The sequence below is a fragment of the Enhydra lutris genome, unplaced genomic scaffold (genome assembly GCF_002288905.1).
Source record: "Enhydra lutris kenyoni isolate GAN:26980312 unplaced genomic scaffold, ASM228890v2 scaffoldscaffold2, whole genome shotgun sequence".
In the NCBI taxonomy this organism is placed as follows: Eukaryota; Metazoa; Chordata; class Mammalia; order Carnivora; family Mustelidae; genus Enhydra; species Enhydra lutris.
Window position 1 is genome coordinate 56147681 of NW_019154086.1, and position 24682 is coordinate 56172362.

The window sequence follows — 24682 nt, forward strand, 5'->3', positions numbered from 1 at the left end:
CTGCCATTTCTTATGTTTTTATTAAAGCTGTATTTCATGGCAGGAAATATATGCGATGTAGTTTTGTATCCCCACAGGACCTAACACTCAAAACAGAGTCATGTATGTTTGTTGGACTGAACTTAAATTTATGCTGTAGGAAATCAGGGTGATACCCTGGAATGAAAACAGAATATCAGACGGTATTTAGAAGCTCCCAGGATAAGTCTGCAGAATTTCCCGGATGACTCTATACTTGTGCGCCAGAACATAAACTGGGAGAAGTATTGTTTGTCCTTTACCCACCAACTGCATACCATCTAAACACAAACATCCTATGACTTCTTAATTCATTATCCCATCATGTACATAAACCCTCAGTGTCCACTGAAGGATTAACCTTTCGTGTTTATTTAATTACCTCTCACACTAGATCAATGTAGGATACACTATTTGCATCTGATGACTTTTACTTCAATGTAGTTGCCATCCTGGAATGTAACTTCCCCAATGCAAAGAAACCACCCCATGAACACATTTAACACAGCCTTTGCATGGGGTCAGGTACAAATACTTTTTTATAACTGAGGGATCTCAAAGACCATCTTTCCCATGAGTGTCATAACAGAATTAATTAGAACTTAAAAAATCCCACATACAAGAAGACATGCCTTTTGTTTTTCAATGACCTAGATTAAAATAATTTTAGCTTATAAAATTGTTTCCAGGGATGCCCGGGTGGCTCAGTTGATTAGGCGTCTGCCTTTGGCTCAGGTCAGGATCCCAGGGTCCTGGGATTGAGTCCTGCATCTGGCTCCCTGCTCAGTGGGAAGCCTGCTTCTCCTTCTCTCACTGCCCCTGCTTGTGTTCCTGCTCTCGCTATTTCTCTCAATGTCAAATAAACACACAAAATCTTAAAAAAAAAATTGCTTCCAGGTTTTAGTGCGGCATTGAAGGGGAGGGGGGCACTTTGCAGCTTTTGAGCTCAGTCCAGCAGGCTCCTGCCCTCCTCAGCTCATCTTCACCACCTCCGCTCTTTAACCTTTTTCTAAAAGCCACATTGTGTCACGTTTTTAAAAAACAACTGGCTTGATCAAAAGAAATGAAATCTTGCCATTTGCGACGACGTGGATGGAACTAGAGGGTATCATGCTTAGCAAAATAAGTCAATCGGAGAAAGACAACTATCATATGATCTCCCTGATATGAGGGAGAGGAGATGCAACATGGGGGGTTAAGGGGGTAGGAGAAGAATAAATGAAACAAGATGGGATTGGGAGGGAGAGAAACCATAAGTGACTCTTAATCTCACAAAACAAACTGAGGGTTAATGGGGGGAGGGGGTTGGGGGGGTGGGATTATGGACATTGGGGAGGGTATGTGCTATGATGAGTGCTGTGAAGTGTGTAAACCTGGCGATTCACAGACCTGTACCCCTGGGGATAAAAATATATTATATGTTTATAAAAAATAAAATTAAAAAAAAAACAACTGGCTTGTTATGATTACTACTACCAGTTTAACAAGAGATAAAAGAACGAAAATATGGACTGAGGGGTATTTGTGTCCAGCTGCGGTGGATTCCCTAATACGAGCACATCAGCGGATTTCCTCTCAGACCTGCAGAATCCCACAGCTGCCAACCGTGCGGAGCACAGATGTAAATCGGAGGAGCAAATAGATTTTGACATTTAAAAGGGAATGTGCAGTAGGAATTTCCTCGGCACATTTGCCAATACGATGTTCCCTTTGAAGAGAAGTTTCTTTCAAAAAGATTCCTCAAGTCATCTGTATCATGGTACATCCTTCAAAGTGACAGCGTGGCTGGAGGTTCTTGAAGTTTAGGATTGCCTCACTGTGTGACCTTAGGTGCACTCTTTCCATCCCTTATTTATCTTACATGCCCTGGCAAGATCCACAGGTAATGTCTGCATAGCCTTCTTCGTTTCTTTGAAGACAACCACTGCATAGAAGACGCCTTATCAGTTATCTAGTCGTTGATACCTAATGAGATGCTCATTAACCAGTTAAACAGGCAGCATGAATTTAGTGACCACCATTTAATATGAGGCCAATGAATAGGACTGTGGGGGAGAGGGACAAAGAGAAACAGATCCATTCAATTATTTATTGAGTCTCTGTTGAGCGCCTATGTTCTAGGTACTAAACGAGAGGCTAGGGATTTTTGAAATGAGTGGCATAGTTTTTTGCCCTGGAGAAGCTCATAGTCACACAAAAGACACAGGCTGGCTGAAGTATCGACCTGTGCTTGGAAAAACAGATAACCCAGCCTTTAGATAAGGTAAGAACATTATAGATCAATTTACTAGCCACTATCAATCCCTACAGTCAAGCTTTATTAAACTGTATTATTGTTACTATTAAACTTGATGATTCCCCTTGATAGTGAAATTGTGGTATTAGAGGGGAAATGTTTGCCCTGGGGTGGAAGCTATGAATAACGCAAGCAAGGTGCAGTGACCTTCCATTGCTGTCATGTCTAGGACAGCCAGTTCCTGCCCTCTTGAGATCATGTCCTCTTTTCAACTTTTTTCTGAGAGCCACTTTGTATCATGTTTGTTAAGAACAACTGACTTATACTAATGATAGATGTAATGATAGGAAGATCTACGTTTTGGAAACCAAACCGTACAAAGGGGAGAGAAGGTGTTTTTTGACAGAAGACAAAAAGACACTGTAGATTTTAGGACAGTCTGAGAAAGTTATTTTAGAACATTTTTTTTTCTTTTCATCCTACTGACTATCCAAAAAAAATATATCTAGACACTGAAAACTCATCAGTAGGTTGTGTTCTGAGGCCTCCTTGCAAGTCCATTATTTTGGATTTGGCACATTGTCAGACAGATCTTTGTATATGAAGGGTCTAGTTTCTAAGCCGGTCCACAAAAATTTAGGTAACTCATAATATGAGTGATCATTTATGTGGATACAACATTTTGCAAGTGTATCAGCCACTGTATTCATGGAGATCTAGGAGTTCGGCAAGAATTTTTAAATCTTGTGTTTTCATTTTGATGACAATCTAAAAATAATCAAAATCATGTTCTGGATCATCTAAATCAACACCCCATTATGTGATTCTCAAAACAGCGCTTATGGTTATCTTTGTGTTAGTCTTGTGTCATCAACCAATTTAACAATATTAGAGGTTTACTATAGATTTAGATTAAAGCTAGCTGCCATTTGGTTGGATTGCCTTGGGAAGTTTTTCATAGAAATCTAGGTTTCTGGCTTCTTTTTCTTTTTTTTCCTTCCTTTTCTTCCTTCTCTTCCCCTTCCCTCCTTCCCTTCCTCCCTTCCCTCTTTTCCCTCCCTCCCTCCCTCTCTTCCTCCCTCCCTTCCCATGTCAGAAAACATGGCAGCTATGGGCCTGCCCCAACCTGTGGTGATAATACAACTGAGCTGGCTGCTTCTCATACAGTCCTGCTTCTCTTGTGTATGTTTCCTCCTGTATCTTGTAAGCATTAGAGTTTGTGTGTCCCCATCTAAAGGAATGTTGCGTATTCCCTAGGATGTAGCAGCAAGCATTCTAGGAAAAGGGGTCTCTCCCTCTGCATATGTTGTTTATAAGACAATTATTTGTATGTAGGGGTTTCTGCTGCATGTGGCTCCTCTCCAGGACACCATCACACTCTTTTCTCTCTGTAACCAGGGTTTGGTATATGGCTTGATATAGAAACTAACCTTTAGGAACTAAGTTTTAAATTACTGTATTCATAGACCCAGAGGCTTGCTGAGTTGGAAGGAATCTTAGTACTCACCCTTCCTTCCCCTGCCAGTCCCCAACCTTCTACCTGTGTGCTTCCTTCCCTATTATTACTTGTTATTCGTTTCTATCTCATTAATATTTAAAGATCATTGTAGTTATTCACTGAAAAGGGCAACACTTACCACCAACCATGCAAAGGTGAACTCAGACGAAATTTCTGAGGAGGTGTTTTGAAAGCATGGTATTTCCAGAGTCTGATTTATCTGTACTTCTATTATATGGCTGCTTCTCAATTCATCCTGTGTGACTATAACAAAATATAGGTGAAAGAGACATGAATATGTGATCGGTCTATAAAATGCTTTTTGTGAAAGAAACAAGAACAGTTTTAGTGGAGAGCTTCATCTGCTCTCAGGAGACACCTAGGACAAGGCAAAACCCCACTATACTCCTCATTGTATAAATGGCAAAAAGGAACCACTGAGAATCAGAGAGCTGCTTATCACTGAAAAATTACAAGGAAACTCCCCTAAAAGAGTCCAACTCACAATCTGGTATGATCCTCTGCTTTGACCCCAAAACGGTGCTTTAGGCTTCAGATCATATCTTTTTGATCAGTTGGAATATAAAACTTTATAGCCTGGCCTCTAATTGTCTTATGAAAAATCCTAATAGGTTTAAAGTTTTTTTAAGAGACATTTTAGGTTCATAGCAAAATTGAATGGAAAGTACGAGAGTTCCCATACCTCCCTTGTCTCCCTTGCATGCACAAGCCACCCCTCCCCCCTTAACATTCCTAATCACAGTGGTGATTGTATCGTTAAAATTGATAAAGCTACATTGACACATCATTGTCATCCCAAGCCCATAGCTTGTTTACATTAGAGTTCCTTCTTGGCCCTGAACATTCCATGGGTGTTGAGGGCTGTATAATGACCTGTATTTACCATTGCAGTGTCACACAGAATAGTGTCGCTGCCCTAAAAGTCTTGTGTGCTCCACCTATTCATCCCTCCCTCCTGCCAGACTCTGCTGTTCGCTGATCTTTTTACTGCCTTATTGCCCCTCTGAGCTGTCTTTTTAGAACTTACAAATATTCCTCCAAAGAGGGAATGATATGGAAAGATACATAAGGAAACTCTGAAGAAGGCACTGATGCTAATGGATTATTTATTTATTTATTTATTCTTCATTTTAAAGGTCATATGAGACAAATATCAGTTTCCCAGGCTCTCCTTGCAAAGTCATACACACACACATACGCATTTGTGACTAAACTACAATAACATCAAAGAATAGTTTACAAATGAACTCTATCATCTTAATATTCTGAAAATCTGATTTTCTTTTTTCCATGTCTATACAACTCTTGTTTGTATGCATATGTTTTCTCATGCTTTGCAGTCTTTTTAACCAACAAATGTTACCCGTATTTTTGCTCGATTTTTTTTGCTGTCATATATATACATCATCATTTGGTTTGTCATTTCCAATTACTGAATCATACGTTCTTTCAGTTTGGGTTTTTAGTTTATTTAAACTACTATAACCTATATAGCAAGGATTATCCTTATACTAACAGCTTTCTTCTGACCATTCAGCTACTTATTCTGTGAATTTTGGGGGCACCTGGGTGGCTCAGTGGGTTAAGTCTCTGCCTTCGGCTCAGGTCATGATCTCAGGGTCCTGGGATTGAGCCCCACATCGGGCTCTCTGCTCAGCAGGGAGTCTGCTTCCCTTCCTCCCTCTCTGCCTGCCTCTCTGCCTACTTGTGATTTCTCTCTCTGTCAAATAAATAAATAAATTTTTAAAAAAAGTCTATGAATTTAATGGGTATGAGTATCCTCATTATTATCAACGGCATTTATTTTTAAGTGAAATATTTCTCAGTTTGTTATATGCACCCTGTAGGACTTCATTATATTCCAATGTCTTAGCAATAGAAGCTTTACTGAAAATTCGTTCCTCCTGCCTTCCTTAATTGAAACCAGGCCTCTCCATTAGGCACATCTTTCCTACATCATTCTCAAATAGTGGCTGTTTATTTTCTTATGCCCTTATTTCCTCAAAATGAGGAGGTGGGACCAGTGCCTTTCTTGCTCCTCATTACCACTTCCAAATATTATTCCAATCCCATCATTAAAAGAAAAAAAAATCCTGTCTTTTATGGTTAAGACAATTTAGCTATAACAGTACTTCCAAATAGAGTTATTTGTATACTACCACTGAAACTGCTTTCCAGGACTGCTTACCATCATTACTATCATAACTACCATTTAATTTTATTCCTGATATTACTGTAATTGTTTTTATAATTGTTTTACTTACATAAGTTTATTTTAAACAAAGGATGGTCTAGGCACTAATATTTGAGAAGTGCATGAAATCCACTTGATATGTTAATTATATTTTAATATGTATTACCCAAATATGTAAGTATTAAATTTTTGTAAAGTTGATCCAGATTCTGGGAAGTTGGGAATGCAACCAACCTGACTTTTTAAATATTCCTGAAACTCCCTATAAAAACAGACAAAGTAACTAGAGCAGCAAACCTAAAAACACATAGGAAATATGTGTAGGAACACTCATTAACAGTACGTCCCCATTAATAGATGGGGACAAATCACTGGACCACTGCAGTATCAGCAACTGAGCAGAAATCAACAAGGAAAATCGACTGGGCTTCTTATTTCCCTCAGAACTATAGAACTTCTCCTCTACCCCCTCCCTCACCCCCCAACAAAAGCAACTGGAAAGACATGCAGACTAATCTGAGAACAGCAGCAGAAAAGTAGAAAGGAGTTTGCAGGCATCAGATTTTTTACCAGTACCTTCAAGGGAAACAAGAAGAGGCTTGTCAGTGCTGGGACAGCGAGTGCTTTTTAGACAGATCCCGTACTGGGAAGAAAACCCTGGGAGTAGAATCCAAATTAAACAGGACAGGTCCAAAAGGAGAAAGCAAACAAGCAATTTAGGTAAAAGTGAGGGATAGAAGGAAAAGAAGTGTATCTCAGAAAGTACAATAGCATATTATTTACCTTGAAAATAACAGAAGAGAGGGCTCTAGAGACGCTGAAGACTTTAAAAAAGCTAGCCTGGTCCACTCTTCCATAGCAAAAATCAACGTGCATTTACCTTAAGCGTGAGCAATAGAAAAGGAATGGGGTAAAATCACACATAAAGAGACCATGAGAAGAAAGAGAAGAGAGAACAAAAGAATATCCCCTCAACAATGGCAGCATATTAGAAAAAGATAATTTCACAGTAAATAAAAACTGTAGACTAATAACTCAAAACGAGGTGAAAGAAATAAGGGAAATGATATGAGCTGCAAAAAATTTTAACAAGACTCCTAAATGAGTCAACTGGAAAGAAGGAAGCTCAGCAGAGACAGGTGAGAGAATCCAGGAATGGTTGGAAATAACAACTCATTGTAGAAATTAAGAGCAAACTAGAAGAAAAACAAGAACATATTGGCCCAAAAGTTAATGAACTAAAAGAAATTTTAAAATCGAATAAAAGGGAATTTTTAAATAAATTAATAAATAATAGATTTTAAAAGAAAAAGTATCACTTTCAAAGAAAATGATAAGCAAAGAAGATTGAAAGTGTGTATAATAGAAGGCACTGAAGTAAATAAGCGGTAGACAGAAAAAAAGGCTAAAAATTGTAACTCAAGTACAGTTTCTTAAAGTAGAAAATGATTAGCAAATACATATTAAAAGAGTATACTGAAAAAGTAGGAAAATAGGCTCAGAATAGACATTAAGCAAATTACTATAATGGCATTTTTAAAAAGTCAGTTATGGAAAAATAGGATTATTATTAACTTTTTGACAGCAACTCTTTATGCCAAAAAATAATGTAGCAACATATTTAATGTACTCAAGGAAAGAAAATGTGAGCTAATGATTTTATATTCAGCAAAATTAGCTTTTTGATATGAAGACTACATAAAACCTGTTAGAGCCATGTGTAAGAAGTCAGGGAATGTTGCTCCCATGAGCACTTCCTGAGGATTCTCCAACAGAATACACTTTAGACTGGGGAGAGATTTATGTAAAGTCTGGGGTGAGTGTTGAATCTATGTTCACCTTTAGCACTAAAAATAAATCATTGTTATAAGGAAGAGAGTAGTAATAAATACATATTTTAAAATAATGCAAAAAGGGCACCTAGTGGCTCGGTCATTAAGCTTCTCCCTTCGGCTTAGTCATGATCCTAGGGCCCTGGGATTAATTCCCACATTGGGCTCCATACTCAGCGGGAAGCCTGCTTCTCCCTCTCCCACTTCCCCTGCTTGCATTCCCTCTCTCACTGTCTGACTCTCTCAAATAAATAAATAAATAAATAAACTTAAAAAAATAAAATAAAGAGAAAATATAAGGATCACAAATGGGGCAGGGCGAGGGTTGAGGTGCTTGTGGCTATGGGGCCACGAAAAGGTCAGTGAAAAAAGCCATGTATGAAACTGAGCAAATTATAAAAACTATCATTTCAAGACCAAAGGCAAACATGTAATTGAGAAACATCTCTTCTTAGAAAAACGCTAGAACTTCAGTAGAATAGCAGGAGACTTTACTCTGCTTGCCTAGGAATCCTTCCATTCCCCTTCCCCAGTGTTGTCATTGAGAAAGGTAGCTTTACCATCTTGGAGATGGCTGCAAGAAACAGCAGCTTTTCTTCCAGAAGAAGCAGACTTAAATTAGATCTGAGTGTGTAGATCCTTCACTTTGTTAGCCAACAGGCACAAACTTGGTAGGAAAACAGAGAAAAACTGAAGCTTGGTTAGCATGGGTTTGCAAATCCTATTTGGGGTGAGTAGCAGACCAGATGGACATTTAACATGGAGAGTCTGGAAATTAGAGAGTCATGGAATAGCTAAGATAAGTTGTCTACCCATCCCAGGCTGACCAGGAAAATACAGAGGTGAGTGGGGAGACCTCGGGGAGCTTATTGAAAAGCAAAAGCCAAGGGAGATCGTGTTACGGTCTGCAACTTTGAACGCACCCTCTAACCACCCCCTCAACCCAGCACACACACATCTATATGTAGGGGGTGGAAACCTAACAGGCTTGAGGAATTTGAGCACAACTTTTGTCAAATTCATTGGTGGACCAATAAAGGGGCTTTGCCAATGCAGGGGCAATTCGTTGGAAACTAAACTAAAGACATAACAAGTATAATAAAAAGCTGAGCAGAAAAATCTTCACACACTGACGAGGAAACAGATTTTATAATTTAGGTATGGTTAGTTACCAAAATTTAAAAAAAAAAAAGGAAACTTAAAAAACTCCACTGGATTTAGAGTTGTCACATTATTATTATTATTTTTATGCCTAGTTTTCAACAAGAACAACAACAAAAAGATGATACATGAAGAAAAGAGGAAAGCATGTCCATGCTCAGGAAAAAAACAGTTAGTTGAAACTGATTCCTACATTGGCTTTAACAGACATTAAAGCGGTTCTTATAAGAATATTCATGGGATGAAAACAAAAGATGATGAAATGACTCAAAAAATAGGGAATCTTAGTGGAGAAATAGAAAACTATCAAACGAGCCAAATAATTATTCTAGAGTTGAAAAGTCAGTAACAAAAAATAATAAAAAATTTACTAGGGATGGTCAACAGCCAATCTGAGAGGGCAGAAGCTAAAGAATCAGTATATTTGAATATTGATTAATATAAATGACCTAGGGGCACCTGGATGGTGCAGTTGGTTAAGCATCTGACACTTGGTTTTGGCTTAGGTCATGATCTCAGGGTCATGAGACCGAGCCCCACATCAGGCTCTGCACTCAGCGTGGAGTCTGCTTAGGACTCTCTCTCTCCCTCTCGGGCTGCCCCTCCCACCTGTGTTGTCTCTCTCTCTTTTTCTCCCAGATAAATAATCTAAATATATATATATATATATATATATATATATATAATCTGAAGAAAAGGGTGAAAGAAGATTGAAGGAAAACAGAGCTTCAAGGCCATACAGGACAATATCAAGTGTCCTTACATGTAGGCAATGGGAGTCAATAGCAGGAGAGATGAAAGAGAGTGGGACAGAACAAACGCTTGAAGAAATAATGGCCCAAAACTTCATATTTGATTTTTAGAAACTTTCTGTGAAGTTAGTCTACCTCCAGGGTAATCTAACCTCCAGGAATCTTAAAACTCAAAAAAGTTAAACACAAGGAGAAACCCACCCAGGCATATTATACCTGCTGGAAGCCAAAAGCAAAGAGGGAATTATGGAAGCAGTGAGTGAAATAAGCAAGAAAAACAAAACAAAAAAGAACAATCACATGCAGAGACCAATAATACAATTAATGGCTCACTTCTCACCAGAAAAAATGGAGATCAGAAGATATATTCAAAATGAATGCTGAAAGAAAAAGCAGCCCACTTAAGAATGCTGCATTCAGTGAAACTATCCTTCAAAAGTAAAAATGAAAAAGCAGGATTCATTGCAAGTAGATTTGTCTTATATGAAATTCTAAAGTCCTTTATGCTGAAAGGAAATGATACCAACTAGTAACTTCATGAGGTGGAATGAAGTGCACAGGAAAGGGTAAATATAAGGGTAAATATAAAAGATTACATATATAGTTCTTTCTTTTTTCTCTTAATTTGAGAACAGAAAATTTTTAAACCATTAATTTTAGCACTGTTCTGTTGGGTTTATTTTATTAATATATAATATATATAATATGTACATTATATATATGCTGACAGTAATAATGAAAGGAAAATATATGCTGGAAGAAGTTGCAAAAAGAGAAAAAGAGAGAGAGAGAGAGAGAAAATAAACATAGAAACAGACATAAGAATGATCCTGACATTGAAGTTATCCAACAAGAATATTAAAATAGCTTTTTTAAAAATTAACATATAATGTATTATTAGCCCCAGGGGTACAGGTCTGTGAAATCGCCAGGTTTAAAATAGCTCTTTTTAATATACTCAAGAATAGAGATAAAGATAAGTAAATGAAAGAACGGACAATTTCATCAAAGAATTAAAAATCTACCAAAAACAGTAACTTAAAAATATTAGATCAGAAATTAAGAACTAATTTGATTGGGTTGAAAACTTAATTGGACATCACAATAAATACGATTTGTGAATTGGAAGTATAAATCAAAAGAAAATTTCTAAACTATAGAAAGGAAAAACAGAAAATATAGAAAGTATTAGAGATATACAAAAGTAGAAACTTAGGCACATTTTTAAATACTTGAAATCTGGCATCACAAATGTAAATGCTAATAAAAATCCATGCAAGTGTTAGAAATAACGTTGAGTCAATTTCTATATAATCTGAGAATGGGGAAAACTTTTTCCATAAAAGTAAGAATTACACTGCATTGGAAACAGTATCACAAGCAAGTAAGGACAGATGACAAACTTGGAAAATATCTGCAACTTATATCACAGAGGACTAATAGATTTTACACACATGACATTTTCAGCATAACAAGGATAATAACCATAATGAACTGAAATTCATCAATATGTTCAAATTCATATGAATTCATAATACGTTTTAAAAAATATTTTATTTATTTATTTATAAATAAAGTAGATCATAAGTAGGCAGAGAGACAGGCAAAGAGAGAGGGGGAAGCAGGCTCCCTGCTGAGCAGAGAGCCCGATGCAGGGCTCGATCCCAGGACCCTGAGATCATGACCTGAGCCGGAGGCAGAGACTTTAACCCACAGAGCCACCCAGGTGCCCCTGAATTCATAATACTTAATACAAAATACTTTTTGGTCACCTTATAGGAGTGCTAGTGAGCCAACTCATTTTTTTTTTTAATATTGTATTTATTTATTTGACAGAGAGACACAGCGAGAGAGGGAACACAAGCAGGGGGAGTGAGAGAGGGAGAAGCAGGCTTCCCACCAAGCCAGGAGCCTGATGCGGGGCTCGATCCCAGAATCCTGGGATCATGACCTGAGCCGAAGGCAGACGCTTAACGACTGAGCCACCCAGGTGCCCCCCAACTCATTTTTAAAACTGATAAATAAAGGGAAAGATCTAGCATCTGTTTGTTTTTCTTATACCAACTGTACATCTATTAAATAATTGTCTCCTGAAAGGAAATTTCTCCATAAGAAGACTTCAGGTAATAAATACAAGAATGATAGAATTTGAGCAACACTCTTTGTCAACCCACAATGAATTAATGGATCTAGGCAATACTTATCAATGGCGCTTAACATCACATACCCAGACATTATGTGCGTCTGATATAACTATGCAATATCATCTATGAAGTACTTGTGCCAAAAAACACAAAAAATAAAAACAAAAAGTTAATGTGATCAAATCTCTATATTCGACAAAATAGTAAACAAGGAACATAGAGATACCAAGGGATACAGGAGCAAAATCCAGGCTGTGGCTAATTTTACAGGATAAAGAGCCAAATTTACTTAGCAAATATTTTGGAGAAGAAAAATAAGAAATATAAAATAATCTTCAGATTAAAAGGGAGTTTTGGGGTGTCCTGCTCTCCACTTAGCAGGGAGTCTGCTTCTCCCTCTCCCTCTGCCTCCTACCCCCTACGCACATGCTCTCTATCTTTCTCAAATAAATAAATAAAATCTTTGAAAAAAAAAATACAAGAGGGGTGCATGGGTGGCTCAGGTGGCTTGGAGGCTGCCTTGGGCTCAGGTCATGATCCCAAGACCCTGGGGTTGAGCCCCGCATCAGGCTTCCTGCTCAGCAGGAACCCTGCTTCTCCTTCTCCCACTCCCCCTGCTTGTGTTTCCTCTCTCACTGTGTCTCTCTCTGTCAAATAAATAAATAAAATCTTTAAAAAATAAATTAAAAAATAAAATTAAAATAAAAAAATAAAAGCGAGTTTTCAAATTATCACAGTACTTTGAATTGATGTGAATCCAATTTAAATAACCAAAATATAAAAATAACAACTATGAGGTCAACTGGATATTTCACGGTATTAAGAATTTACTAGTTATTTTTAGTTCTGGTAGTGGTATCATGGTTATATATATATACATCATCTTTAGCTTTCAAAGAATCATTCTAAAATAAATAAGATATTTTAGAACAGTTTAATCTGGGAGGTGGTAGTTGCTAAGGGTAAATGAAACAAGACTGTGAGTTAATAATGACTGAAGTTGCATGTTTACTCTGTGGGAGCTCATTATACTATAATATATAATTTTGCATGTTTGAAACTTTCCACAATTAGAGGTTTTAAAATCTTTTCATGAATCATCTGAATTCATCTTGAGTATTGCCAGCTATATGTAACATACTTTGAGAAAAACTAATCCTTCTCTCTCCAGATTCACTGCTATTATCCTCTTACTTGGTGACTCTAAAAAACTATGGCCTGTGGGTCAAATCTGGTGGCTGCTTTGGTAAATCAAGTTCTGCAGCAACACAGCCAGTCCCCTTAGCTTACATATTGACTGTAAGTACTTTCATGGTACAGCAGAGTTGAACAGTTTTGACAGAGGTTGTACAGGCTGTATGGACAAAGCCTGAACTATTTGCTATGTGGTCCTTCAAGTTTGTCAGCTCCCACTCTGATGTCCCAGTCCTCATCCATTATTCTTTGAAGATCTCCGTTATCCAGATTGCAACCCTGATACAATCCCAAGTGATTTCAGTTACCGTGCCATTGCCCATCGACCACCTGGCCCCTCAGTCTGCCACTGTTATCCCCACTGTCTCCACTCCATTTCTGCTGTCCACTGTCACGATCCCGTTTGGAATCTCTGTGCCACACCTAACTGCTCCACCTACAAAATCACTACAAACACTCCTGCTGGTTGTTTTGTGCTACTAATTTTGTCTCAACTGTTCTTTGTCCTCATTCAGTCTTTAAATGAGTTGATTTCTACTTTCTCCCAATCCATGAGCTTTCTTTGCTTTACCTCCCTCATTATCTAGAAAAGATCCACAGTCCATCATTACAGTAACATTCTTGCTAATATCCCAAATCCCTTGGCTCTTTCCCCTCACCCCTCGCTAATATATAGGAAATCCAATAGTTAACTACAGCTATCTACTTTTTAATGCCCAGACCCAAGCAGCCAAGTACTACCGGTGAAAGGAAATTGTCTTCACTACAATTTCTTACCATACTCACACGTATAGTCTACACTAACTGAAAATTCAAATACATTTACCTAGTTACCTTATTTTCCCTCTATTCATAGAGGTTATTTCAAACTTTGGCCAATCTCTTTTCTGAAGATTCCTCCCCTCTCTCTACCTGAAGATAACTTTGTATCCTATTTCATTTCATTTAATTAATTTATTTTTGAAGATTTATTTATGAGAGAGAGAGAGAGAGAGAAGAAAAGGAGAACAACCAGGAGGGGCAATGGGAGAGGGAGAGAGTATCCGCAGTGGACTCCACAGTGGACTCCACACCAACCCGAACCTGATGCAGGTTTGTGATGCAGGGCCTCCATTTCATGACCCTGAGATCACAATCTGAGCCGAAACCAAGAGTTGGATGTTTAACCAACTGTGCCACCCAGGTGCCCCATGTTTCCCATTTTAGAGAAAATAGAAGAGGGTACCGCCTTCATCATATGCACTTATTCCAATTTCCTTCTTCCTGTTATATAATTTTAAAAAACTGTCTTTTTGTCCAATTTCAGGATACCTGTAGTACTGATGTTATAGATCTCATTGCCCCTATATTCTCAGAAACCTTAGGTTATTTATTGTAGTTTTTCTATGGTTTATTTAAACACTCTCTTTCAACTCTGACTTGGTTTTGAAGCTTAGCCAGTCATCTTGCATTAATTAAAACCAACCCACTACCGCACAACGCTGACGCAAACCCTCATTTGAGCACTCATACCGTTCCCCTTACTCCTGACAGGTTTCTTAGAAGTTGTGTCGACATTCATTGTCTCCATTTCCTTGCCTCCTACTCACTCCTGTGCTCCCCTGAGTCTGACTTCCATCTCTCTTCCGTGCCACAGAAACAGCCTCTGTTAAGGTGATCAATAACATCCTTGTTCCTAAATATAATCCAATAACCATGCTATCCTTTCAGAAACATCAGAATTGATAGTTACTCCTTTCAGGAAATATTATCATTCTAGTTTTTTTGTGAGCCAAATTCTCTCCTGGTTTTACTGCTGCCTCTTGAGTCTCTCTTCTAATCCTTTGAAGATTTATCTTTCTCCATCTATCTCAGCTGAAGGGCTACATTGCTTTTCTCACTTGATTTTCTCTGCCTACATGAGCTCTTTCACTCCCCAAACCTCAGTTAGCATATACTCATATAGTTCACCAATTGGTATCTTCGGCTTAAACCTCTCTTCTAGAACAGGAGTTGTATATCTCTTTCCTTATCTCCTCAATGTGTCAACTTCCCGTGTAACTCAACATGTACAAAATAAAATTCAGTCAAACTCCAAACAACCCCTGCATGATTGGGTTGTCCTCCAGGTTTTCCTAACATAAGGGGTCATCCCCCCATTTTTTCCTGTTCCACACATTCAAAACCAAAGCGTCATTCTTGATACTGCCTTTTGTTCCTCATTCCACGCAAGCAATCCAACACCACATCCTGTAGGGTGAATCTCTTAAATATACTTCTAATTTGAACACTTCTCCCCAGGTACCTCACTGCCACTCTACTCAGTGTTATCTTGCTTAGATTTCTGTCCTGTCTTAACTTACCTACATTATCCTATCTTTTCTCAATCAATTCTCTATAATCTTGCAATAAAGATCTTTTTGAAATGCAAAATTCAAAAAAAATCAACAACCACCTTCCAATTAGTTTCCATAGCTCCTAGGATAAAGGTAAAAGTTAAGTTTCTAACTAGCCTCTTCTTCAAAGGCTTCCCTTTTAATCCTTCTGCTCAAGCCATACCTTTGAAAACACCCCATACTTGCAATATCTCCAACCACCACAGAGCCTTTACACATCCTGTTTTATGTAAAACTGTCTTCACCATATTTATCTAGTTAATTCCTGCTCAAGCATCACTTCTCCAGGAAACCATTCCTGATTTTCCTATTACATCTTCTCAAAACACCACTTTCTGACTGCAAGAGCCTTTTCACTGTTGCAATTTGGCCTTTGTTTGTTTGTTTTTTTGGTTATTTTGTCTCTTCCCATTGAACTTCATGATTCCTGACGACAGAGTCATGTCTGGATTGTGTCCCTGTATTTTAAGCACTCAAAAATATTTGTTGGATAAAGATTGAATATAAGAATTTAAGAAGAGCCAGCATTCCAGCTCAAGAACAAACCATGCTATAAAAATAGACACATACATCAGTGAAAGAGAGCGCCCAGAAATAAACCCACATGTAGGATCAATTAATGTATAACAATATTATTATGAAAGGAGCCAAGAAGACACAATGGGGAAAGCGTAGTTTCTTTGAACAACGATGTTGGGGAAATGGGAGCTGCATGCAAAAGAATGAAACTGGACTCCTGTCTTCCACCTTACATAAAGCCCAAATCAAAATGGATTAAAAACTTGAACGTAAAACTCCAAACATAAGACTTGTAGAAGAAAACATAGGAGCAATGATTTTTTTGGCCTTGGCAATGATTTTTTGGATTTGACACCAAAACCAAAGGCGAAAAAAGCAAAAATAAGCAACGGGACTGTATCAAACTACAAAGCTTCTTCCCAGCAGAGGAAAGCATCAATAAAGTGAAAAGGCAACCTATGGAATGGAAGAAAATATTTATAAATCACATATCTGATAAGGGGTTAATATCCAAAATATATAAACAAGTCATACAACCCAAAAGTAACAAAACAAACAATCCAAATTAAAAATGGCCAGAGAAACTGATCAGACACTTTTCCAAATAAGATATCCAACCAAGTATCCAGGGGCGCCTGGGTGGCTTAGCAGGTTAAAGCCTCTGCCTTTGGCTCAGGTCATGATCCCAGGGTCCTGGGATTGAGCCCCACATCGGGTTCTCTGCTTGGCGGGGAGCCTGCCTCCCCCTCTCTCTGTGCCTGCCTCTCTGCCTACTTGTGATTTCTGCCAGTCAAATAAATAAATAAAATCTTTAAAAAAAAGTTAAAAAAAAAAAAGATATCCAAGTATCCAATAGGCAAGGAAAAGGCCTCCCCATCACTAAACAGAGAAATGCAAATCAAAACAACAATATCACCTCACACCCGTTAAAATGAATATTGTCAAAAAGGTAAGTTAACAAATACTGGAAAAGATATGGAGAAGAGGCAGCACTTGTGCATTGTTGGTGGAAATGCAAACTGGTGCAGCCACTCTGGAAAACAGTATGGAGGCTCCTCAGAAAATTACAAATAGAATTATCAGGGCACCTGGGTGGCTCAGTCAATTAAGCTTCTAGCTCTTGGTTTTGGCTCAGGTCATGATCTCAAGGGTGGTAGGATCGAGCCCAGCCTTGGGCTCCTCACTCAGTGGGGAGTCTGCTTGAAGATTCTCTCTTTCCCTCAAACAAATAAATAAAATCTTAAAAAAAGAATAAATAAAATCAGGACTACCATATGATCCAGCATTTCTACTTCTAGGTATATATCTAAAGAAAATAAAATCACCACCTTGAAAAGATATATGCATCCCCATGTTCATTGCAGCACTATTTACAAGTGCCCACTCAAGTGTCCACCAGTGAATGAATGGGTAAAGAAAATATTCTAATATAAAAAAAAAGAAAATATTCTAATATATAAGTAAATAGTATTCATTCATTAAAAAAAATGGAAATCCTACCATTTGTGACAACATGGATCTTGAAGGCATTATACTACATGAACAAAAGAAAGACAAATACTCTGATTTCATTTCTATGTGGAACTTTAAAAACAAAACAAAATAATTCATTGGTACAGAGAATAGGTTGGCAGTTGCCAGAGGTGGGTGTGGGGGTGAAATGGGTGAAGAGGGTCAAGAGGTACAAACTTCCAATTATGAGATATATAAATTCTGGAAGTAAAACATACAGCTTGGTAATTAAAGTTAACAATACTGTATCATATATTTGAAAGTTGCTAAGAGAGTAAATCTTAAAAGTTCTCATCACAAGAAAAAAAATTAACTCTGTGAGGTGATGGATATTAACTAAACTTATTGTGGTGATCATTTCACGAGATGTATATAAGTATCAAATCATCTGTTGCACACCTAAAACAAATACAATGTCATATGTCAATTATATTCTCAATAAAACTGGAAGAGAGTCAAAGAGCACATTATGCTTCTAGACAGGGTAGTCAAATTACCAAGATTATATTATCAAGATAGTATATTCCATTACTAGTAATATAATAGTTCTTTTATCATATTCTATACTACTTCTATTATCTACCTCCTCCTCCTTGATTACTATTACTTCTTCCCCTCCTACTGCTTCCAGTCACAACGTTAATGGCCCTCTAAGGCTTTTTCATGATCTGGGAAATTAGAGTCACGTTGCACTTTAATAACAGAAACTAGTAACTTCAAATTTTAAAATACATCAAAAATCCTACAATCTCAGGCACTTATATAAGAAAACAAAATCCAGGAAACCTGGATTCATTATAGCAACTAAGGGTTTAGCTCAGAAAACTGCATGTCTCGGGGTAACTCGAAAGCTAACCCAGGAGGAAACGCTGTCAGGTGAAAATGAAAAAGAAGCAAAGCCCAAGTGTTCATTATAATTTCTCATCTGCAGCCTCAGAGCACCAGCTCACACAAAGGAACAAAATACTGTGAAAAGAGAACAGAATCCCTTCTCAGGCCTTCCGGAACATGGGGACAGACACTGTTTTATGAACAGACGGGGAGGAGAATGGCTCAGAGGACAAGAGAAAGGAGACAAGAGGTACCAAGCGCCTGCGGTCCTCCAGATTTTCATATTTAGATTCTTATACACCATCTCAATTTGCCTCCATTTATGTGCTTTGTAAGTGTTTACACTTCATGTGTGCTTTGCTTACCCACCTAGCTCGTGAACCTGAAGATCTCCCAGGGGTATACAAGGGAAATGGCACGAGTGAGAGGAGAGGGAAGATCAAAGGAATAATGGGGGACTAGATGTGTCATTGGGGTGGGGACTTGACAGGGCTTTTGAATGGCACTGCCTCATCTGAGTTCAGTATCTACCCTTTCACTCTCCACCAGGCTTACACTTTTGGTCACTCTGTAATGAAGGATGTTTTGTCCCTTTCTGTTTTGGTCTTTCGTATGTTGCTCTCTTTGTACTCGGTACCCAATATCAGAACTATTTCTTTAATATTGAGGCCATTTCTTTTTTTCAATCTGGTGCAGCTGACAAGCAGCAAAGTTACAATCAGAAGACTGGGAAATTTCTAACCACAAAGTGTGTAGATATGGCTTCTGCCTCTCCAGAGATTTGCAGTTTTTAAAAGCTAAACTTGGCTTCTTTGAGTTGCCCGTTATTTTAAGAAATATGCCTTCCTTAAAGGCAATGCCACTCTCCTTTCCGGGTAACGTACTACCTCTTCTCCAGTGCTGTCCATGTGTTGAGCTGTCCCCTCTCCCTTATTTACTAGAGGGAACATCAATCCATCTTGCCAGTTCTCAGGGGAGGCTTTAGATCCTCAGAGGTGCGATAGTATATTTTACAGATTTAGACAAAAGGTACAAAAACTTTATCTAAAACCAAGGTCACTGTGTACCTGTGCTAATGTATGTTCAATGTTCCACTGGGTTCTGTAGTAGGCAAATATTAAAAAAAAGAGGGAGGAGGACCCATTTTAAATAAGAACTGATAAATAGAGTTCACACATTATCATTATTACTCTTCTTAATGAAAACTACCCTTTTCCAAACTCTGACTCTCCGGCAGGAACTATGCTAAGTGCTTTACACAAATTATCCCATTTAATCATCAAAATAATGGTACCTATAAAGGAGGTACTATAATTATCCATATTTGTTATATAAGAAAACAAAAGCATAGAGACTTGAAATAACTTGACAAAGATGATATGGATATATAGTAGACGACAGAGCCAACACTCAGGTCGCTGTCTCCAAAGTATGTGTAACGAAGCACTGTTCTACACAGGTCTTCTTATTTTTCTTTGTTCAACCCCACCCCATGCCCCCTCCAATTTGAACTCAAGTGTTTCTTTTTTCCTGGAAAACAGCAATGGGAATGGGGCATCGTAAAGTAGTGGTGGAGGACCTCCCAGTCTCCAGATGGACTGTTCCAACACCTTGGTCTTATCTCTTGATAAGAGATGGAGAGGAGGTAATAAATCCATCCCTGTTGCCTGATCTGGGCAGTCCTGTACCTCTTTTAGCACAGCCTTCATGAGTTAATTTTTGTTGTTTTTCTCTTACATTACCAGGCCACTTTTCCCCTGACTTAAAAACATTTCATTTCCAGTGCATTTTCCATTTGTTGGCCTTCATTTTCATTCTTTTCCATTAGTATAAATGGAAATCATTTACTGTAGGACCAACTAATTTAGGGTAGGCATTATTATCATCATTTTCCAGATGGGCTCGGAGAATGTACGTGACAGTCCCCGGGTAAAATTTATTTCTGTCCAGAAAGGAGCTAGAACTTAAGCCTAGGATTCCTGCCTCCAAATGCAGCCTTCCAAGGCACATATGTGTGAATGCTACCTATCCAGCAGCCTCCTTGGTGCCTTTGCCTGCCCAATACTAAATAGGCCATATACCCAAAGCCACTTGCATACATCCCCCCACAAACATGCTCTGCTCCCTATGCCTTCAATGAATGGCACCTCCTCCCATGTCACCTTAAATTTTTCTCTCCCCTTCCTTCATACTACCATTGTCCTATATCCACTCTATTAGCTAGTCACACCTATTTTACGCCCAAAGCATTCAATTTGTTGTTTCTTTCTATGTCTACCCAAACTATCACTCTGTCTCCTCTGGGCTACTGGAACTGTCTCCTAGCTCAATCCCATCATTCCCTTCTTGCCCATTTTTGTTCTATTCTCCTACTGAAGCCGGCACGATCTTTTTCTGACACAAGTACAGCCAGGCTATAAATGTCATGCCATCCTTTTGTTGTGAACACTTCAATGTCTTCCTATGGCTCTTAGATAAAAATCAAAACTTCAAATATGGCTGACAAGATCTGACATGATCTGGTCCTTGCCGTGTCTCTCACCTCATTCCTTAACCTCTGCGCTGCAGCCCCGCTGGCATTTTCTCATGTCCTCAAACACTACAAAGCCCTCTCACAAGCTGTTCCCTCCCCCTGGATCACTCACAAACTTCCCACCTCCTAATGGTGTTCATGTCTACCCTTTCTTCAGACTTCTGCTCCTGTGTTGCTTTCTCAGGGTCAATTTCCCTGGCCCTTATTACATGCTCTTTCACAAGACCTTTATCACTTATCCTTAACACTTGTCACTGTTCCAATTTTACATTTATTTGTGGAATTATGTGATGAATTTCTGTCTTCCTTTCTGGGCAATACCTCTTTCTGCCCAACCTCTGTGTACTTAGCACCGTGTCTCGCACACGCTTGGCACATAAGACACATCTGTCGAATGAGTGAGAGCTGAGTGAAAGTGTGTGCTCCTTTCCCTCTACAGTTATGCTTACCACTTGTCTGAAGGATTAAGTTGTAGATTTTAGTCCGAAAACCCTCTGGATACAGAGTAAAGCTACACTCATACTTCCCAGTGAGCGAGGATGACATGTTCTTTAAGTGCAGAGTCCACGTGGACACATTTCTGGGAGTTTCTGTGAAAGTCACCAGTGACTCACAGGGACCGCCATTACTACAGTGAAAGCCATACTGAGGATGATAAAGGGCAATCAGATCCAACTTATCAGTGACCTTGGACCACTGCATCTGCACCAAGAAGCCTTTCTTCCACGTTTGACAGGTCAGGTTGACATCAGAGCCAGGGGAAGCATAGATGTCTTCTGTATTGGTTGCTTTTTCCCATACTCCTGAAAAGGAAGGACATGAGCCATTCGCTTACATGATTCATGTGGGATGACTCTTATTTAATTAAATCTTGGTCACTTTGGTGAGGTGAGAGAGCAACTAAGAAACTTTCTCTCTGGCTGCCTTACACATAGGAGGGAGCCAGTGCATGATCCCCATAAAGGAGCAGAGACTCAGTACAAATGAGGAGGCATTTGCTTAAGGACTCTAGAGAGATAGTCTTCTCTTTTGTCTGCTGGGCTGTCCAAAGGATAATTTAAGTTCTCTTACCACCTGTGAATAAAATTAAGCCTACTAGAAATTGAAGTCCACCAGCAAACTTACTATGACAACTACTTTTACAATGAGTATTATTGATTTTTTTAAGAGCTGCATATAACACACCAATAATATTTTCTGAAACTGAAAAAATAACTGATATGTGTAGGGCTGTTTTTAAAAATCTATGTTCACAAGATGCTTTTCCATAGGCTATTTCATTTAATCCTCCTCAGTTACCACAGAATGATGTTAAAACTCTATCAAAGAGGAAACTGAGGCACAGGGTGACTAAGTGACTAGCTTCAAGTCACACCTCAGTAAAAGAACATGCATTTGGTTGCCTAAAGTCCGTGCTCTTTCTCTAACCTTCATAACAACCCAACTGCCTCCCAAATTGGTTGAGAAGAGTAAGAAATTTGACGTTCACTATGAACATCAAAAAGACCTCCATGTCCATGCAGTTAGGGCTCCTGAGGGGAGGAAGGGAGAAAATACCTCAGGTAGTTTCCACTGAAGATAAACTATGGTCAGCATCATCTGTCATCAACACTTTGAAATACTAGACATAAAAGAAGAAGATCCTCTCCCATCAGCTCTCTGACCACATAGTACAAGGCACTTAAAATATGTTAAGCATTGAGCCTTTGACATGCCTTCTCTAGTGGAGGCCTCCATTTTAGCATTAATGGAACACTGTTCCAGGAATGATATATTATTATGACAAGTACCACTGAAGCTCACAAAGGAAAAAGATAAAAAGATGACAAGCAACAGAGAAGAAACAAGGCTCTCTAAGGTACTTGACAAATGGGAATTATTACACTTTCATGGATTCAAAAGTTTGGGTAGGCAGAGGTTAGTACAGTTTAATGTCGCTCCCTGTAAGCTCTCCTCTGCCTGATAATATGCCTCTGATTCTATCCACAGCATTGTATTCCCAAGTCTCCTTTGATTTAGAAATTCTCCTTAAGATCTTTGTAGCTCTATCTGTAAAGCATAGTTAATTGTTAAGACACTCAGGATCTCAATAATTCCCTCATGCTATGGAATGCACAACTAATCTTTCCTCCTGCTATTTTTAAATAGACCCTAAAGGCACCGGTTCCCAGTGTTGTAAGGACCCTACTTTGTCTTCCAGGTCCATATCTACACATGCCTCATTAAAATTCAACATATGTTTAAATCCCAAAGACATTCATATTTGGAGGAGTAATACTTGTTATATACAAAAGAAAAAGGATCCTCGAGAGAGAGAAAAAGTTGAGCAGGGTTCCCACAGCACTGGTGGCTTTGTGATTTTTTTTAGAATTCGGGAGTTGTTCTGACGACCATGTGGAGAGCATTTCATTTCCAAGAAGCATAATTTCCAGTTACTCCAGAGATCCTCTTAGGAAGGAAATGGGTGAAAATGTCTCAGAGCAGTGGCACAAACCACTCATTCCCTTCTTGTTTTTAGTGCTCATTAGTAATCATTTCTAGACTCTAACATCTCTCCGATAGCTGCCACTTAAATTTGTAACTGAAAACCTTAGCAATGATCTGCCTTTGGTGATCAATGTCAGCAGTAGTCACAAGCTTTTTAAATGAACAGAGGCCCCACACCCCAAAGCAGCCGGTCTGACAAGACAGGACAACTGGAAGGCTTACCCCTGACGAAATGTATCTGGATGATGGAACAGACAGCACAGTAGGTCCATTTTTTCTCCATCATCTCCTGAAGGCCTTACGCCAGCATTTCCACGATCATGGACGTCAACTGATGCCTTGAAGCAAACTCTAGCTCCCCTATTTGTGCAGAAAAACCCCAAACCTACTGCACGCCTGGGTCTGTTTATCACTTGGCAAGACCCCAGGAAATGAAACGTAGACAGGAAAGTAATGTGGTTCAGAGCTAAGTATAACCTTCACCAGAACAATGTTGAAACTGTTCTCTGAAATTTTGTGTATCACCTTCATTAAAAGACTTCTCAGGATCCAAAGATTCTCTCCTTCAGGATCTCTGTGTCAGTCATGCTGCTTCTAAAATCCAAACAAAGGAAATCCATGCAGAGCGATTCATAATGTGCTTTTTATACATTTCTTTTCAAGAACACAAAGTCATTTAATAAATGTGAGCTTCGTGTCTTTCTCAACAGTTTTTCTGTTCACTTTTAAAATATGTTTTCTTTCCAGAATGGCTCCTGGGTGAAAGAACAAAGAATTAACACACTTAATTTTAATACAATCTGAAAAGTAACGGAGGGTAACATCAGCTGTCAAGCCGAATTTTATTGTCACGCCTAATGCAGGAAAGTCCACATTTCCTGGGTGGGGGGGAGGGGTGTTGAGAAGGGAGGGCTCCTTTTCCAACCCCCATCTGGGTTAGGCTGGAGGTGAGACAGGGGAATCTCTCACCCCGGCAGCTGGAGGATTTTTTTGTTTTTTCTTCTGACAGCAGAAGAACTTGTCTGTGTCCCAGCCAAAAACCAGAGAGAGTAAGGCCGAAACAACCTGAATCCAAAGGCAGAGAACCTCCTACCTCAGCCAGCTACTAGGCCTGGGATATCTGCCCCGTCACTTCCATTTACAGAGGACTGAGACTGGGGTTTAGGGAGGCAACTCCTCATATATGATGGCTTCCTCACCAGGTAAGATACCACATACTGGTTTTTCTAGCTTGAAACAAAATAACCTTCCAACCTTAAGAGAAGAAGCATTGGGCTGAGGACTACAGCATAGGGTTGATGGACAAAGAATAAGACCAAAGAAATACATGTGTTTACACGCAACCATATGAACCATTGGTGAAATATTCTGTGAC

General features: G+C 38.8%; 1 protein-coding gene across 4 annotated transcripts in view; it reads right to left on the reverse strand.

The window, feature by feature from the left end:
• LOC111149337 (CD96 molecule) overlaps positions 1 to 23688 on the reverse strand; it is a 90765-nt gene extending 67077 nt beyond the window's left edge. For all 4 annotated transcript variants that reach the window (XM_022506349.1, XM_022506359.1, XM_022506342.1 and 1 more), the window contains exons 1-3: positions 23530 to 23688; positions 21270 to 21623; positions 3892 to 4016 (exon numbers count right to left, since the gene is read on the reverse strand). In XM_022506349.1, the coding sequence (XP_022362057.1) occupies positions 3892 to 4016; positions 21270 to 21623; positions 23530 to 23593 (543 nt within the window). In that variant the 5' untranslated portion in view covers positions 23594 to 23688. The remainder of the gene's footprint in view (positions 1 to 3891; positions 4017 to 21269; positions 21624 to 23529) is intronic.
• Positions 23689 to 24682: the final 994 nt, after the last annotated feature.